The following is a 17,036-nucleotide window of genomic DNA, read 5'->3' as shown; positions in this document are numbered from 1 at the left end:
TGCAATATTCCTTATTACTTTTTGTATCCTATGATAACAGTTGTACTATTTCACCTCTCATTTCTCTTTCTGTTTATATGAGTCCTCTCTCTTTTTTTCATAATAAGCCTAGCTAAAGTTTTATCAATTTTGTTATCTTTCCAAAACTAGCTCTTACTTTCATTGATCTTTTCTATACTTTGTATAAATTTTATTTATTTCCTTTCTAATAGCTATTAAATCTTCCTTCTGCCAACTTTGGATTTTGTTTGTTCTTTTTCTAATTCTTTAGATGATAGATTGGGTTGTTTGTTTGAGTTTTTTCATATTTCTTGAAGTAGGTCTATCTCGCTACAAACTTTCCTCTTAGAACTGATTTTGCTGTACCCCATTCATTTTGGAAAGTTGTGCTTTTGTTTTATTTGACTTGTATTTTCTGATTTCTTATTTCATTTCTTTACTGAACCATTGGATTTTTAGTAACATGTTTAGTCTTCACATGCTTGTATTTTCCCAGTTTTCCTCCTGTAATTGATTTCTAGTTTTGTACCTTTCTGGTTGGAAAAGATGCTTGATATAATTTCTATCCTCCTAAATTTCTTGAGATTTGTATTGGGGCCTAGAATGTGATCTATCCTGGAAAGCATTTCATTGCTGGTTTTAGATGGAACGTTCTATGTCTATTAATTAATATCTATTAATTTCAACTTGCCTGATGTATATTTTAAAGTAATTTTCCTTGTTTCTTTTGTGTCTGCATATGTTCTTTTATATAACTGAGGTAACCTACTATTTTTGTATTATTGTCAGATTTTCCTTTTATCTATTAATAGTTGGTTCATATATTTAAGTACTCCTCTACTAGGTGCATACATGTAAAAAAATGTTCTATCCTATTCTTATTAGGATCCCTCTATCATTATATAATGCCCTTCTTGGTCTTTTGCATTTTGTTTCTTTAGTTTAAAGTCTACTTTGTCTGACATAAGTACTACTATCCCAACCTTTTTTTTTTTAATTTATATTTTTATAGAATATCATTTTCCATCCCCTCATTTTCAGTCTGTGTCTTTAGCTCTGAAATGAGTCTTCTGCAGATAGCATTTTTTTTTTCTCCTTGACAGAGATATCAATGGTTTATTGGACAGGGAGATCTTATAAGTCTAGTACAAAGAGTCTTGGAGTGGCAACCCCATAGTGTACAACAGATAGCAGGCAGGATATAGTTTTCTTTTGTTTTTGTTTTTTAAAAATCTGATCAGTCATCTCTGCCTTTGAGTGGAATATTTAGTCCATTGAACATTTAATGCAATTATCACTGAGTATGTACTTTTCTTATTTGGTTTCAGTCGTCTTTGTAGTTATCCTCTCTCCTTTTTCTTTTTTTTTTTTTTTTAGCCTCTTCCCCTATGGTTTGATGATTATCTTTAGTACTATGCTCTTATTCCTTTCTCTCTGGTTTTTGATACTCTATTGTATGTTTTTCATTTACAGTTGCCATGGATTTCTATTTGTTTTATTGATAGTCATTTAACTTCAAACACATTCTAAAACAGGTACAATTTTTACTCTCCTCCTCCTTGCTTTGTGTTTGTGATATTTTGTATCATCATGGGTATCCCTTTCATGTTTATTGTAGCTATATACATTTTACACTTATTGTCTTTTAATCTTCATACTTGCTTATTTAAATTGTTGATCCACAAACTTTATTATATATTTACCTTTACTAGTGGAATTTTGCCTTTCCTATAAATTCTTGTTGAAGCCTATTCTTTTCCCATTAAAATTACCATTTAGCACTTCTTTTAGGGTCAGTTTGGTATTGCTGAACTCTTAGTTTTTACTTGTTTGAGATGTTATATTTTTCACCTTTAATTCTGAATGATAATTTTACTGGTTACAGCATCCTAGGTTTTAGGTTTTTCATTTCAGCACTTTAAATTATAATGTCATTCGCTTCTGGCTTGCAAAATTTCTGCAGGAAAAATCAGCTGAAGCATTATAGGAATTCACTTATAAGTGACTTTTTGTTTTTCTCTTGCTCCCTTTACAATTTTCTCTTTATCTTTAACATTTGTCATTTTAACTATGACCTGCCTTGGTATGAATCTCTTTGAGTTCCTCTTGTTTGGGACTCTTAGTGACTCCTGTACCTAGAAATCTGTTTCCTTCTTCAACCTCAGGAAGTTTTCAGCCATAACTTAATCAAATACATTTTCTACCCCTTTCTCTCTTCTCCTCCTGGATCCATATAATGCAGAAGTTATCACACTTTATGTTGTCCCCAAGGTCCTCCAAGCTATCCTTATTTCTTAAAATTTGTTTTTATTCTGCTCTTATTTGGTGATTTCTATTATTCTGTCTTTCAGATCATTTATGCATTCTTCTACATCACTGATTCTGCTTAGTTCCTTCTAGTGTAATTTTTAGTTCCGTTATTGCGTTTTTCTAAAGTAATTGATCAGAAGAAGGAGTGGCTAGGGCCAGATTCAGATTTAAACCAAGGCTTCTCTTGTGCTAAATGGCAGTCAGGCCCCTATCAAAGGCAGAGTTGGTGCCCAAGGTGCTGGAGCAGAAGCCCTGAAGTTTGTATCTGAGCTGGTTTCATCCTAATTGTGTGAAGTCTACTGGCAATGGCAGCTTTCATCCTAATGGAGAGCAACACCAGCACCAGAAAGGCTGGAGCCAGTGCCAGGTATGGGCCAAGGTACACGCTGGGGCAATCACAGAAAACTGGTCAGAGCTTAGGCAATTTTCAATCTACAGCTTCTGCACTGTTCCTGGGAGTAAGCAAGCATCCACATGCATGCTTCTTGAGAAAATTCTGTTTCTCATAGCTCTCTGGTAAGTTTCACTGGTTTTCAAACCTGCTAAGGGAACTCATCTTACTAGGATCTGAATCCAGGACTGAGGTGTCTTATATGTGATTTGATTCCTGGGGAAGATCCCTGAGCCTGGGATATCCCCATTCCTCTTCTGTGTCTCCTGCTAAGGGCTTGGATCCTGGACCCATTCACTTCTTCTTCCGTCCTACCTGATTCCATGTGGATCTTTCTTTAAAGGTTTGGTTGTAGAAGAGGTTTTCTTGCTGGTCTCCAGGTTGTTTTCAGCAGGAGTTGATCCATGTGTAGATATATTTTGATGTGATCATAGTGGGAGGTCAGCCTAGCATCCCTCCACTCTGTCATCTTGATCTCCCTCATAAACTGATTCATAAACTTATTAATACACTGATGAGAAAGAGGTTGAGTAGAATCCCACAGGTATATGTTTGAGTTTTAAATCTTTCTTGACAAAGCAACCCTTCCCTTGTTCATTGTTCACCCAAAATCAATAATTTGGGAATTGCAAATAATCAAGAAATCTTATCACTTCATTTGCTTATTACTCTATTTTCCATTACCATCTCAGTTTTGTAATTTCAAACAAAATAATGATGTATTATTGGCATCATGTCAGTTTCATTAGGGAGACAATTTCAACTCAACAAGGACTTTCTCTACTTTCTTGAATTTCAAGCGATGTCTAGCTACACACATGCATACTCCTGAAATGGGGGACAAAATTCAGTAGGACTTTATTTATCACATAAAAGAGACAGTTTCTTGAAATTACCTCAACAAAAAGCATATCAATTAGGACATGACTGAACGACTAATACTTTCACACTTCTTTCATATCAATTAATCCTACATGACATAATGTGCTGACAAAAACCTATACGTTAAAAATATCATGAATAGGATTGCATTATTTTTAAATCCTTCTGCAGGCATTACATCATTTTGGACATAAACAAGTAATTAATTTAATCATAAATTCAATTATCTAAAAATATGAACAATCAGTTGTTTTGTAAAATTCAGGGTGTGCTGTCAACACTCAGTAAATACCTATATCTCCAAGTCATTAATTTCACAGTCCAATAATTTTATATTTATTAAAATGCTTGAAACATATTATTTTGCTCCTCTTTTTACATATACTTCACACACAATCAAGTAGTAGGGATTTCAGCAGCTAATGTAGTTGCAATCTGAAAACTATCACATCCTACCTGTTAGTTGAACAGTGTCTGACTTTAGTCTGGAAGAGAAGGATACTGTTTATAATCATTTTCAAAAAATGTGTTTTTCTTGGGTGTGTACTTTATTACTTGGCTTAGAACAGTATGTTCTTCAGAAGTTTTTACTAAATATACTTAATCACAGCTGTAAGCTGCTAAAACACTATTAATAACTTTGCAGAAAAACTATTAAACTAAGACAATAATAATTTGATAATAGAGCTTTAAGCTGAGACAATAATAATTCGATAATAGAGTTTAAACAAGCAAGTAGAGGCTGAAGAAGACCTCCTAAAATATGTAATTATGTAGCTAGAGGAAGTTATGTCTGTGTTTAAGTTGTTTTTAATCATCTGAAAATTATACTGGAACAGTATAATATTGATGTGAAAGTGCTTAATATATAATGTATACAGTATCCCCTTTCTGAGAGATAAGACTTTTAAAATATATAATATCCCTTTTCTAAAACATTCACATATTTTAAATTCAAAACTAATTGGAGTATTCCCTGGTGGCCCAGTGGTTAAGAGTCCACACTTCCACTGTGGCGGGCATGGATTCCACCCCTGGTCAGGGAACTATGATATCCCACATGCCACACAGCCAAAAAACAAAGAAAACAACAACAACAAAAATACTGACTTTATTTCTGGAGATTTTTCATTTATTTCACTTCAGTGTTTTGACTTCTATTATGTACACATGTCACAGGGCTGAGTGACTGAACAACAATGTAACCATGTCAAAGGCTTTTACTTACACACACAGATGCGTGCCTATATGCATGCATAATTTGTGTGTGTGTACCCAATCATGTATGACTCTCTGTGACCCCATGGACTGTAGCCCACCAGGGTTCTCTGTCCATGGAATTCTCCAGGCAAGAATACTGGAGTGGGTTGCTATTTCCTTCTCCAGGGGATCTTTCTGACCCAGGGACTGAACCCACATCTCTTGAGTCTGCAGCACTGGTAGGTGGATTCTTCACCACTGTGCCACCTGGGAAGCCCCATGCATAATTTAGTCCTCACAATAATCTTCTGAAGAATGAACTTGAATTTCCGTTCTACAGACTGGGTAACTGACACCTCAGGAAGGTTAAGTGATGGGTGCGGCAGAGGCAGATTTTCAGATTGAGTCTGAGGACAAAGTGTTCCCTGATTTTAAAATGTAGAGTAAGAGATATTGATGTCTTTCCCCCTAGGATAATCTGAGCTCAGCACAAACAAATTTCCTCTATTTTCTGGAAACTGAAATTCATGGCAAATGTTCCTTAGAACCAGAGCAGAGTGATGGGTATCATAAGTAAAATTTTAGGTTAAATATTTTTAACATGACCTTTTATGAGCTTTGTTGAGGATCAATCAGAATAGATTTCTGAAATCCTGCCAAATCTTGTTTCTTTCTAAAAGAGATGCCACCATTTGCTACTACATATTAATATTTTATCCATATTTCTAAATTTTGTTGTCTTTCAATGTAAATGCCTATAGAAGCATCAGTTCAATGAAATATTAGATTTATTGGTATTGTTGGAGCAAACTCTGATTATATAGCAGTACTAAATACTTTGTGAATAACTGTTAGTGGCTAAATGTTTGCTAATGTATAGTTGAAGATTTTTTAAATAATTTATCTGGAATATCTCATGACAGAACAAAACAAGACAAGAACTAGATGATGTCTGTCTAGCAGAAAAATGCATACATAGATATGGACCAGATTTTTCAAAGGAGAACCATAGCATCATCTAAAGTAAAGAGAGAGAGGGGGAAAAGAAAGTGTGGAAAGACAGAAGAGAGCATGAAGGAAGGAGATAGAGACTGTCACCCTGTGTTGCCGCCTTATATTTTTGTTGTTGTAGTTGTTAAAATACATAAGTAAGTGTCTTAGTAAAGGATGTTGAATTGTTTGGAGAATACTATAGCACCAATACATGTTAGGGAATCACCAGTCACTAGACACCTAAAGAGCTGTGGTTAAGTTGTGAGATGAGCCATCTGCAGTACCTGGTGAAAAGGCCTCGGGGAGAGAGGAGAAACCAGGGAGCTGTTTTCTAGGACAGCATGGCATGTGGACAGAAATGCATCCCCAGGTTCTGGTCATTCTGCTCTTTTGGATCTTGAGAAGAAAAGGCCTACTTCTATTGGCACATCTTTGAGTTGTTTTCTTCTTATGCCACTTCACTTGCTACAACACTTTCAGGCCTGTGGGGGCTGGGAGCTGGCTGTGGATTGCTGAGTGGTAGGTCCTCAAGGGAGAATTAAGAAGAGCTGTTTCTTCTGCACTAGCAAGTGTGGGCTCAGCCTTGCCCCCCTCTCTTCTGCTGCAGTCTGAGAGGATGGGATCAGGAGTCATAAGTGATGGGATAACTGGTGACACAACAGAACAAATCAGTAGCAGAAGATGATGTGAGAGATGCTTTTATACTGAAACAGAAAGAAATCCATTAAATAAAATAAATTACATGCTGCCAGGATAATCACTCACTGTCCTATTGAAATAGGCAATATTTTGGAGTGAAGGAAAAGATAGTTTGCCTCAAGATAATAAAAAATGTCTCCTTCTGACAAGAATGAAAATATTGAAATTGGAAGACAGTCAATAAAACTCAATAAAATGCATACTAAAAATGCTTTAAAATATTGCTACTTAGACGATCCTCTTCTAGGGTATATATATAAGCAGTAATAATCTGTAATGGAGACCAGAGCCCCAGTAAGAAATATTCTTTACTACCTATTGTAAGTATTCTATGCTTATTTGAAGGAACTAAAGTTAAATTTTAATTTGTTTGTGGCAAGTGTTTTGAAATACAGTTATGGAATGGTCCACTCATTTCTTCAATAAATATATATCAAATGACTTCTCAGTGCCAGGCATTAGAGACACAACAATAAACAAGTAACATGTCATTGTCTCTTGTAGCCTGATGGGCCCTAAGGTCTAGAAGAATAATAGTTAATATTTATTTACTACTTTCACAGTAAGCATTTCACATGCATAATCTTACATGACACATGCAAGAGTTCTATGAAATGCACATTTGTTTTTCATGTTTTGTGCATGAGTCAGAACTTGAGTAATTTTCCCAAAGTTGCAAGCTAAAGAGTGGTTGAGCCAAGTTTCAGACTAGATCTGGCTGACTTTCCTAGATTACCTTTGACTATGCGTTACCTCAGGCTCCCATATACTGTGGGTATTGTCTAAGAAAGAAATAAATAATATCCTTGACCTAGAAAATTCTTCTGTATCTTATTTTTAGTTTCTTGAAATTGCTCACTCATAGTTACTCTTCCATTAGACTTGCCCTCATTCTTTCCCAGATTCCCTATATGGTTAATAAGGTAAACAGACCAAGATCTCACTCACATAATTTGTCAAAATTAATAATCTGAAGGATACTCTTCAGAGAAATTGTTCTTTAATTTTACCTGATTCTTTTTCTCTCTGGTCAGTATTGCTTCCTCTACAGTCAATAAAAAAAATGCAGCAGCATCCCTTGCTCTTAAGATGAATATTATTAGTATGTAGCATTATTATTTAGAATTATTTATTATCAATTTAGGTTTATTAATTGATAAATTTGGACTATTTAAAATCCAATAATCACTGACACATTAAACTGCACATGCCTTGTAATTTGCAAAATGTTTGCAAATATATTCTCTAAGTTGATCTTTACAAAGAGAACTGTTTGATTGACACAGCAATTTGGCATAGTTGTTTGCCTTTCTCCCTTCCTCATTAGAGGAACTCATCTTAATTATTGTGTATATCTCAGTGAAAAGAATTAGAAACCAATGGGCTGAGAAAATGCTGAAATGTCCATTTTCTTAAACTTTAAGAGATATAAATAATGTGTACAGGTTTCAAAATTTTGAATTTAGGTTTATATTTGAATACTAATGATAACAAAATAAAAAGCTGAATTCTTCTTTAGGTCATTTAATTGATTCCCCTGCCTCCTGAAGGAATTTATCTTTATTCTTCACCTTTATTTACCTGTTTCTTTTCCTTTCTAATCAGTTCTGTTTAGTAAAAGAAATAAAATAAAATTTAAATTTAAAAGTCTAGACTTAATACAATCTATACATTTGTGTAGTTCTCATCTTCTTACCAATGTCCAAGAGAAATAAATTGGTCATAAATCAATCTTGGCATTTAAAAATTATCTGTTGAATATTTTTCCTCTTGCAAAGATATTTAAAAAATTTCCTGTTGCTCCACTGACTCATTTTTACTATGTTTGATCTAAACATTCAACTCATTTTTTTCAAGAAATAAATTATTTGTCACTGAAAAATAACCTATACACCAAAAGGGAAAAATATTTATCCTGGTCCATGTAGTAACACTAAATATTTTTACCAGTATCGGAAAATGCTTCAATTCTGGCAAATTAAAGGGGGTAAATATGGTCTTAAAGTCCATCACATTTAAAAAAATAAGTGGTACTCTACATGTCATTATGATGCAAGAAACAGTACCATTTTATTTTGGCTGCTTTAGATAGCATTTAAATATATTTATATATTGATAATGATAACATTAGGTATTTTCAGAATTGCTTTCATGCTCTAATTTATATTTTACATTCAATTCTATGACATGAGATTCTTATATCCTATTTCTTACATATTCTTTGGAAAAATGATTTCATTTGTTTTCAAATTGAAGAGCCTAGTGTGTCTCAGTTGAAGAAGTCTCTTTCTAATGCCCTGGCATATTTTAAAATTTCTTACAGTGCCACCACAGGTCCATCTGAGACATATTTTGCAGTGTTTTTAGAAAATGATTAACATGCTTTCAAGTTTAATATGTAGATCCAAACAAGTCCCTACACTGACCTGTGTACACATAAGCATTCCTGTAAATCTGTGAACTTTTTACGGGCAAGCAGACTATGTCTTTCTTTTTTTTTTTTTATGTTACCGTGTTACTTTATTTTTATTTTTTCATTTATTTTTTTTAGTTGGAGGCTAATTACTTCACAACATTGCAGTGGTTTCTGTCATACATTGACATGAATCAGCCATGGATTTACATGTATTCCCCATCCTGATCCCCACTCCCACCTCCCTCTCTACCTGATCCCTCTGGGTCTTCACAGTGCACCAGGCCCGAGCACTTGTCTCATGCATCCAACCTGGGCTGGTGGTCTGTTTCACCCTAGATAATATACATGTTTTGATGCTGTTCTCTTGAAACGTCCCACCCTCGCCTTCTCCCACAGAGTCCAAAAGACTGTTGTGTACATCTGTCTCTCTTTTTCTGTTTTGCATATAGGGTTATCATTACCATCTTTCTAAATTCCACATATATGTGTTAGTATACTGTTTTGGTCTTTATCTTTCTGGCTTACTTCACTCTGTATAATGGACTCCAGTTTCATCCATCTCATTAGAACTGGTTCAAATGAATTCTTTTTAATGGCTGAGTAATATTCCATGGTGTATATGTACCACAGCTTCCTTATCCATTCATCTGCTGATGGGCATCTAGGTTGCTTCCATGTCCTGGCTATTATAAACAGTGCTGCGATGAACATTGGGGTGCACGTGTCTCTTTCAGATCTGGTTTCCTCAGTGTGTATGCCCAGAAGTGGGATTGCTGGGTCATATGGCAGTTCTATTTCCAGTTTTTTAAGAAATCTCCATACTGTTTTCCATAGCGGCTGTACTAGTTTGCATTCCCACCAACAGTGTAAGAGGGTTCCCTTTTCTCCACACCCTCTCCAGCATTTATTGCTTATAGACTTTTGGATAGCAGCCATCCTGACTGGCGTGTAATGGTACCTCATTGTGGTTTTGATTTGCATTTCTCTGATAATGAGTGATGTGGGGCATCTTTTCATGTGTTTGTTAGCCATCTGTATGTCTTCTTTGGAGAAATGTCTGTTTAGTTCCTTGGCCCATTTTTTGATTGGGTCATTTATTTTTCTGGAATTGAGCTGCAGGAGTTGCTTGTATATTTTTGAGATTAATCCTTTGTCTGTTGCTTTGTTTACTATTATTTTCTCCCAATCTGAGGGCTGTCTTTTCACCTTGCTTATAGTTTCCTTTGTTGTGCAAAAGCTTTTAAATTTCATTAGGTCCCACTTGTTTATTTTTGCTTTTATTTCCAATATTCTGGGAGGTGGGTCATAGATGATCCTGCTGTGATTTATGTTGGAGAGTGTTTTGCCTATGTTTTCCTCTAGGAGATTTATAGTTTCTGGTCTTATGTTTAGATCTTTAATCCATTTTGAGTTTATTTTTGTGTATGGTGTTAGAAAGTGTTCTAGTTTCATTCTTTTACAAGTGATTGACCAGTTTTCTCAGCACCACTTGTTGAAGAGCTTGTCTTTTTTCCATTGTATATCCTTGCCTCCTTTGTTGAAGATAAGTTGTCCATAGGTTTGCGGATTTATCTCTGGGCTTTCTATTCTGTTCCATTGATCTATATTTCTGTCTTTGTGCCAGTACCATACTGTCTTGATGACTGTGGCTTTGTAGTAGAGTCTGAAGTCAGGCAGGTTGATTCCTCCAGTTCCATTCTTCTTTCTCAAGATTGCTTTGGCTATTCAAGGTTTTTTGTATTTCCATACAAATTGTGAAATTATTTTTTCTAGTTCTGTGAAGAATACCATTGGTAGCTTAATAGGGATTGCATTGAATCTATAGATTGCTTTGGGTAGTATAGCCATTTTGACAATATTGATTCTTCCAATCCATGAACACGGTATATTTCTCCATCTGTTTGTGTCCTCTTTGATTTCTTTCATCAGTGTTTTATAGTTTTCTATGTATAGGTCTTTGGTTTCTTTAGGTAGATATACTCCTAAGTATTTTATTCTTTTTGTTGCAATGGTGAATGGTATTGTTACCTTAATTTCTCTTTCTGTTTTCTCATTGTTAGTGTATAGGAATGCAAGGGATTTCTGTGTGTTAATTTTATATCCTGTAACTTTACTATATTTGTTGATTAGCTCTAGTAATTTTCTGGAAGAGTCTTTAGGGTTTTCTATGTAGAGGATCATGTCATCTGCAAACAGCGAGAGTTTCACTTCTTCTTTTCCTATCTGGATTCCTTTTACTTCTTTTTCTGCTCTGATTGCTCTGGCCAAAACTTCCAACACTATGTTGAATAGTAGTGGTGAGAGTGGGCACCTTTGTCTTGTTCCTGATTTCAGGGGAAATGCTTTCAATTTTTCACCATTGAGGGTAATGCTTGCTGTGGGTTTGTCATATATAGCTTTTATTATGTTGAGGTATGTTCCTTCTATTCCTGCTTTCTGGAGAGTTTTAATCATAGATGGATGTTGAATTTTGTCAAAGGCTTTCTCTGCATCTATTGAGATAGTCATATGGTTTTTATCTTTCAATTTGTTAATGTGGTGCATTACATTGATTGATTTGTGGATATTAAAGAATCCTTGCATTCCTGGGATAAAGCCCACTTGGTCATGGTGTATGATTTTTTTAATATGTTGTTGGATTCTGTTTGCTAGAATTTTGTTACGGATTTTTGCAATGTGTCATCAGTGATATTGGCCTGTAGTTTTCTTTTTTTGTGGCATCTTTGTCTGGTTTTGGAATTAGGGTGATGGTGGCCTCATAGAATGAGTTTGGAAGCTTACCTTCTTCTGCAATTTTCTGGAAGAGTTTGAGTAAGATAGGTGTTAGCTCTTCTCTAAATTTTTGGTAGAATTCAGCTGTGAAGCCATCTGGTCCTGGGCTTTTGTTTGCTGGAAGATTTTTGATTACAGTTTCGATTTCCTTGCTTGTGATGGGTCTGTTAAGATCTTCTATTTCTTTCTGGTTCAGTTTTGGAAAGTTATACTTTTCTAAGAATTTGTCCATTTCTTTCAAGTTGTCCATTTTATTGGCATAGAGCTGCTGGTAGTAGTCTCTTATGATCCTTTGTATTTCAGTGCTGTCTGTTGTGATCTCTCCATTTTCATTTCTAATTTTATTAATTTGGTTCTTCTCTCTTTGTTTCTTAATGAGTCTTGCTAATGGTTTGTCAATTTTGTTTTTGTTTTTTGTTTTTTTTTTCCAAAAAACCAGCTTTTAGCTTTGTTGGTTTTTGCTATGGTCTCTTTAGTTTCTTTTGCATTTATTTCTGCCCTAATTTTTTAAGATTTCTTTCCTTCTACTAACCCTGGGGTTCTTCATTTCTTCCTTCTCTCATTGCTTTAGGTGTAGAGTTAGGTTATTTATTTGACTTTTTTCTTGTTTCTTGAGGTAAGACTGTAATGCTATGAACCTTCCCCTTAGCACTGCTTTTACAGTGTCCCATTGGTTTTGGGTTGTTGTGTTTTCATTTTCATTCATTTCTATGCATATTTTGATTTCTTTTTTGATTTCTTCTATGATTTGTTGGTTATTCAGAAGCGTGTTATTTAGCCTCCATATGTTTGAATTTTTAATAATTTTTTTCCTGTAATTGAGATCTAATCTTACTGCACTGTGGTCATAAAAGATGACTGGAATGATTTCAGTTTTTTTGAATTTACCAAGATTAGATTTATGGCCCCCCCAGGATGTGATCTATTCTGAAGAAGGTTCCGTGTGCACTTGACAAAAAGGTGAAGTTGATTGTTTTGGGGTGAAATGTCCTATAGATATCAATTAGGTCTAGCTGGTCCATTGTGTCATTTAAGGTTTGTGTTTCCTTGTTAATTTTCTGTTTACTTGACCTATCCATAGTTGTGAGTGGGGTATTAAAGTCTCCCACTATTATTGTGTTACTATTAATTTCCTCTTTCATACTTGTTAGCATTTGCCTTACATATTGCGATGCTCCTATGTTGGGTGCATATATATTTATAATTATTATATCTTCTTCTTGGATTGATCCTTTGATCATTATGTAGTGTCCTTCTTTGTCTCTTTTCACAGCCTTTATTTGAAAGTCTATTTCATCTGATATGAGTATTGCGACTCCTGCTTTCGTTTGGTCTCCATTTGCGTGAAATATTTTCTTCCAGCCCTTCACTTTTAGTCTGTATGTGTCTCTTGTTTTGAGGTGGGTCTCTTGTAGACAACATATATAGGGGTCTTGTTTTTGTATCCATTTAGCCAATCTTTGTCTTTTGGTTGGGGCATTCAACCCATTTACATTTAAGGTAATTATTGATAGGTATGGTCCCATTGCCATTTACTTTGTTGTTTTGGGTTTACGTTTATACAACCTTTCTGTGTTTCCTGTCTAGAGAAGATCCTTTAGCATTTGTTGAAGAGCTGGTTTGGTGGTGCTGAATTCTCTCAGCTTTTGCTTGTCTGTAAAGCTTTTGAATTCTCCATATCTGAATGAGATCCTTGCTGGGTACAGTAATGTAGGTTGTAGGTTATTCTCTTTCATTACTTTCAGTACGTCCTGCCATTCCCTTCTGGCCTGGAGGGTTTCTATTGATAGATTAGCTGTTATCCTTATGGGAATCCCTCTGGGTGTTATTTGTTGTTTCTCCATTACTGCTTTTAATATTTGTTTTTTGTGTTTGATCTTTGTTAATTTGATTAATATGTGTCTTGGGGTGTTTCGCCTTGGGTTTATCCTGTTTGGGACTCTCTGGGTTTCTTGGACTTGGGTGGCTATTTCCTTCCCCATTTTAGGGAAGTTTTCAGCTATTATCTCCTCGAGTGTTTTCTCATGGCCTTTCTTTTTGTCTTCTTCTTCTGGGACTCCTCTGATTCGAATGTTGGGGCATTTCACATTGTCCCAGAGGTCCCTGAGGTTGTCCTCATTTCTTTTGATTCTTTTTTCTTTTTTCCTCTCTGCTTCATTTATTTCCACCATTTTATCTTCTACCTCACTTATTCTATCTTCTGTCTCCATTATTCTACTCTTGGTTCCCTCCAAAGTGTTTTTGATCTCATTTATTGCATTATTCATTTTTATTTGACTCTTTTTTATTTCTTCTAGGTCCTTATTAAACATTTCTTGCATCTTCTCAATCTTTGTCTCCAGGCTATTTATCTGTAACTCCATTTTGTTTTCAAGATTTTGGATCATTTTTATTATCATTATTCTAAATTCTTTTTCAGGTAGATTCCCTATCTCCTCCTCTTTTGTTTGACTTGGTGGGCATTCTTCATGTTCCTTTACCTGTTGGGTATTTCTCTGCTTTTTCATCTTGTTTAGATTGCTGTGTCTGGAGTGGGTTTTCTGTATTCTGGAGGTCTGTGGTTCCTTTTTATTATGAAGGTTTCACCCAGTGAAAATTTTTTTTCTGAATTAAAAAAATCATAAAAATATATGAAAATGAAAGTTAAGGAGTAATGGGGGAGTAATAGGGAATTTTAAAAGAAAATAAAAGAGAAAAAATAAAAAAGAAAAGAAAAGAAAAAAAATTTTTTTAATTAAAAAAAGAGAGGTAAAAGTATATCTAGGAATTTCTCTGGAGCTCTTGCGGTCAGTGTGGGTTCAGTTCAGTTTCAGATAGCTCCTCGTTCCAGCTTACACTTCTCGATATCTATAGGCCCCTTCTGGTGTAGTCTGTTTTTCCTACAGGGATTTTAATCTGTTGCACCGGTCCCTTCTGAAGCGGTTCCCTTTGTTTATTTGGCTTCTGTGTGCTGGTCTCTTCAGTGTCTAATTTCTGCCCTGACACAGGCGGGCGGAGGTGGTCTCTTGTTCAGGTTCGCTAGTTCAGTCCTGCTGCGGGGAAGGAGGGGTGCTGCAGAATGTCTTTCTTTTTGATTCTTTTATCTGCGTGCTTGGTCACAGATGGCTCTACAAAGATGATGAGGCTTAAGTCAAAGAGCCCCTCACTAAAATGAAGCTATTTTGATGCCTTGAAACCAATATAATCATGTGGTCAGAAGTTTTTACGGAATTTTATAAAAGCAAGATATCTTACTTAGACTGATGCATAGTTTTGTGGCATAGTTTATTTATTTATTAGTATTTGTTTTAATTTGGCTGTGTTGCATCTTAGTTGCTACAGGTGGGATCTTCCATGTGTAGTGCAGGATCTTTCATTGCAGCTCATGGACTTTCTAGTTGTGGTGAGTGGGCTCAGTAGTTATGGCACATGGGCTTATTTGCTCCATGGCATGTGTGATCTTAGTTCCCTGACCAGGGATTGAACCTGTGTCCCCTGAATTGCAAGGCAGATTCTAAAACACTGGACCACCAGAGAAGTCTCTGTAGCTTAGTTTATATTAATACTTTTGTCTTCTTATCTTTAAGGACAGCTCTCCAAATTTTAAAGACTTTGACACACAAAACCTAGCTTCTCTCTTATAAGGAACAATTATTTATATTTTGTTGAATGAATAAAGGAAAGAAGTGAAAGCAGATAAAGGGAATAAACATGTTATCAATCATATACTTTGACATTTAAAAATTTAGCTTTTCTGGCAAAGATTTTCCATAAACCACCAACAGGCAATGCTAACATATAACTCTTGTATAATGTCTATGAATTTACAAAATTCTTATACAGATATGGTTGTGGTGATGATTTAGTTTTTAAGTCATGTCCAACTCTTGAGACCCTGTGGACTGTAGCCTGTCAGGCTCTTCTGTCCATGGGATTTTCCAGGCAAGAATACTGGAGTAGGTTGCCACTTCCTTTGTGAAGGAATCTTCACCACCTAGGGATTGAATCCAGGTTTCCTGCATTACAGGGGGATTATTTTACTGCTGAGCTACTAGGGAAATTCTTATACAAATATATATTTTACTAAATCTTTCTACCAGCACTTCAGGTCAATTTAATCTTCAGGTAAAATAGTTGATATTGAAATGTTCACAACTCTGCTATTTGTAAAAAGATGTTACTGTGCTCAATTATTAAAAACTTAAAAAAAAATGTCAATTCAGTGACTTACTCATGTTTCTTACAATGTCAGCACTGGGAAGAAGCTGAAGCCCTGATACTGAATCAGTTCTTTTCATTACAATATGATGTTTACAAATGGATTTAAATAAACTAAAACTTATTCTACAAACAAGTAATATAAAATAAAATAGAATTGATAATATTTTTGACTCCAAATGATGAATATTTTCTATTCCATTTCTTTCCTTTTTCTTATCTTTCCTCTTTTCTCTTCTCTTCTCTTTATGCAGGTGTTTAATATTATCCAACTGCCATAAAGTTAAAGATTTTTTTTGAAATTTGAACCTAAATTCTACTGAACACAAGATCAAAATGTGGTTGCTGTTCAGTCTCCTTGTAATAATATCTTTTAAAACTTGTCTATCAGGTAAGAAATATCCTATTTATAACATATAACTTCCACAATTTATGTCAATGTAATAAATATTCTTTTCACTATATTGAATCTGGTGTGTAAAGTTCAGAATTAATATTTTCTTTTGCCATCTGGGTCAGGCAAGCAAATGCATATATATAAAGGCTGACACTTTTGTTCTTTTTTCTTTTTAGTTTCAATTAAAATTTCATAAGATTTAAGTCAATCAATCTTATATAGTGATGTGCTGGTAAATGTTTAAAATCTGAATATCTGGGAGGGAAAAAAATATCCCTGCTGTAGCATTTGTCAATTCCTACAGAGTAAATTGTCATACTATTGTCATTTTCAACTTGAAACCATTTAAGGTGGTGGGAGAAAAGTTATGCAACAGCACACCATTATATAGTATGTTCACTATAGGGGTAAAATCGACTTAACCTCATTAGTATACATAAAAGTAAAATACAGTAAAATATTAGAATATAATGGATTTTAAGCTTTTGTTACTTTTATTTTTTATAAGTCAATATAATTTAATTTTTATTATTGGCTAGTCAATCTTTTGAAAAACAATTCAAAAATAATATACAGTGTTTTCAAGGACTTAAGAATAACAATGCAGTTTTAAGTATACTGTAGTTTTAGGATAAATAAACACTATATTTCTATTTTTCAAAGATAAGTGTGAAAAATTCAAGAATATTTTCTAAAGGTACATTGTATTTTTATCTGAAGCAGTGTGTTTTCTAACAATATTTTCTGATACCTCTGTCTCAATTACCTTAATTCAGCAC

At 34.6% G+C, this 17,036-nt stretch overlaps 1 protein-coding gene across 3 annotated transcripts in view; it reads left to right on the top strand.

Annotated features, from left to right (window-relative positions):
* Window positions 1-17,036, top strand: part of CNTN1 (contactin 1) — a 403,973-nt gene that overhangs the window by 210,542 nt on the left and 176,395 nt on the right. For all 3 annotated transcript variants that reach the window (XM_061129827.1, XM_061129819.1, XM_061129837.1), the window contains exon 2: window positions 16,115-16,251. In XM_061129827.1, coding sequence (XP_060985810.1) covers window positions 16,197-16,251 — 55 coding nt within the window. In that variant the 5' untranslated portion in view covers window positions 16,115-16,196. The remainder of the gene's footprint in view (window positions 1-16,114; window positions 16,252-17,036) is intronic.

The sequence above is a fragment of the Dama dama genome, chromosome 3, assembly GCF_033118175.1.
Source record: "Dama dama isolate Ldn47 chromosome 3, ASM3311817v1, whole genome shotgun sequence".
In the NCBI taxonomy this organism is placed as follows: Eukaryota; Metazoa; Chordata; class Mammalia; order Artiodactyla; family Cervidae; genus Dama; species Dama dama.
The sequence above is the reverse complement of the archived record's forward strand: the minus strand, read 5'-3'. Positions and strand labels throughout refer to the sequence as shown.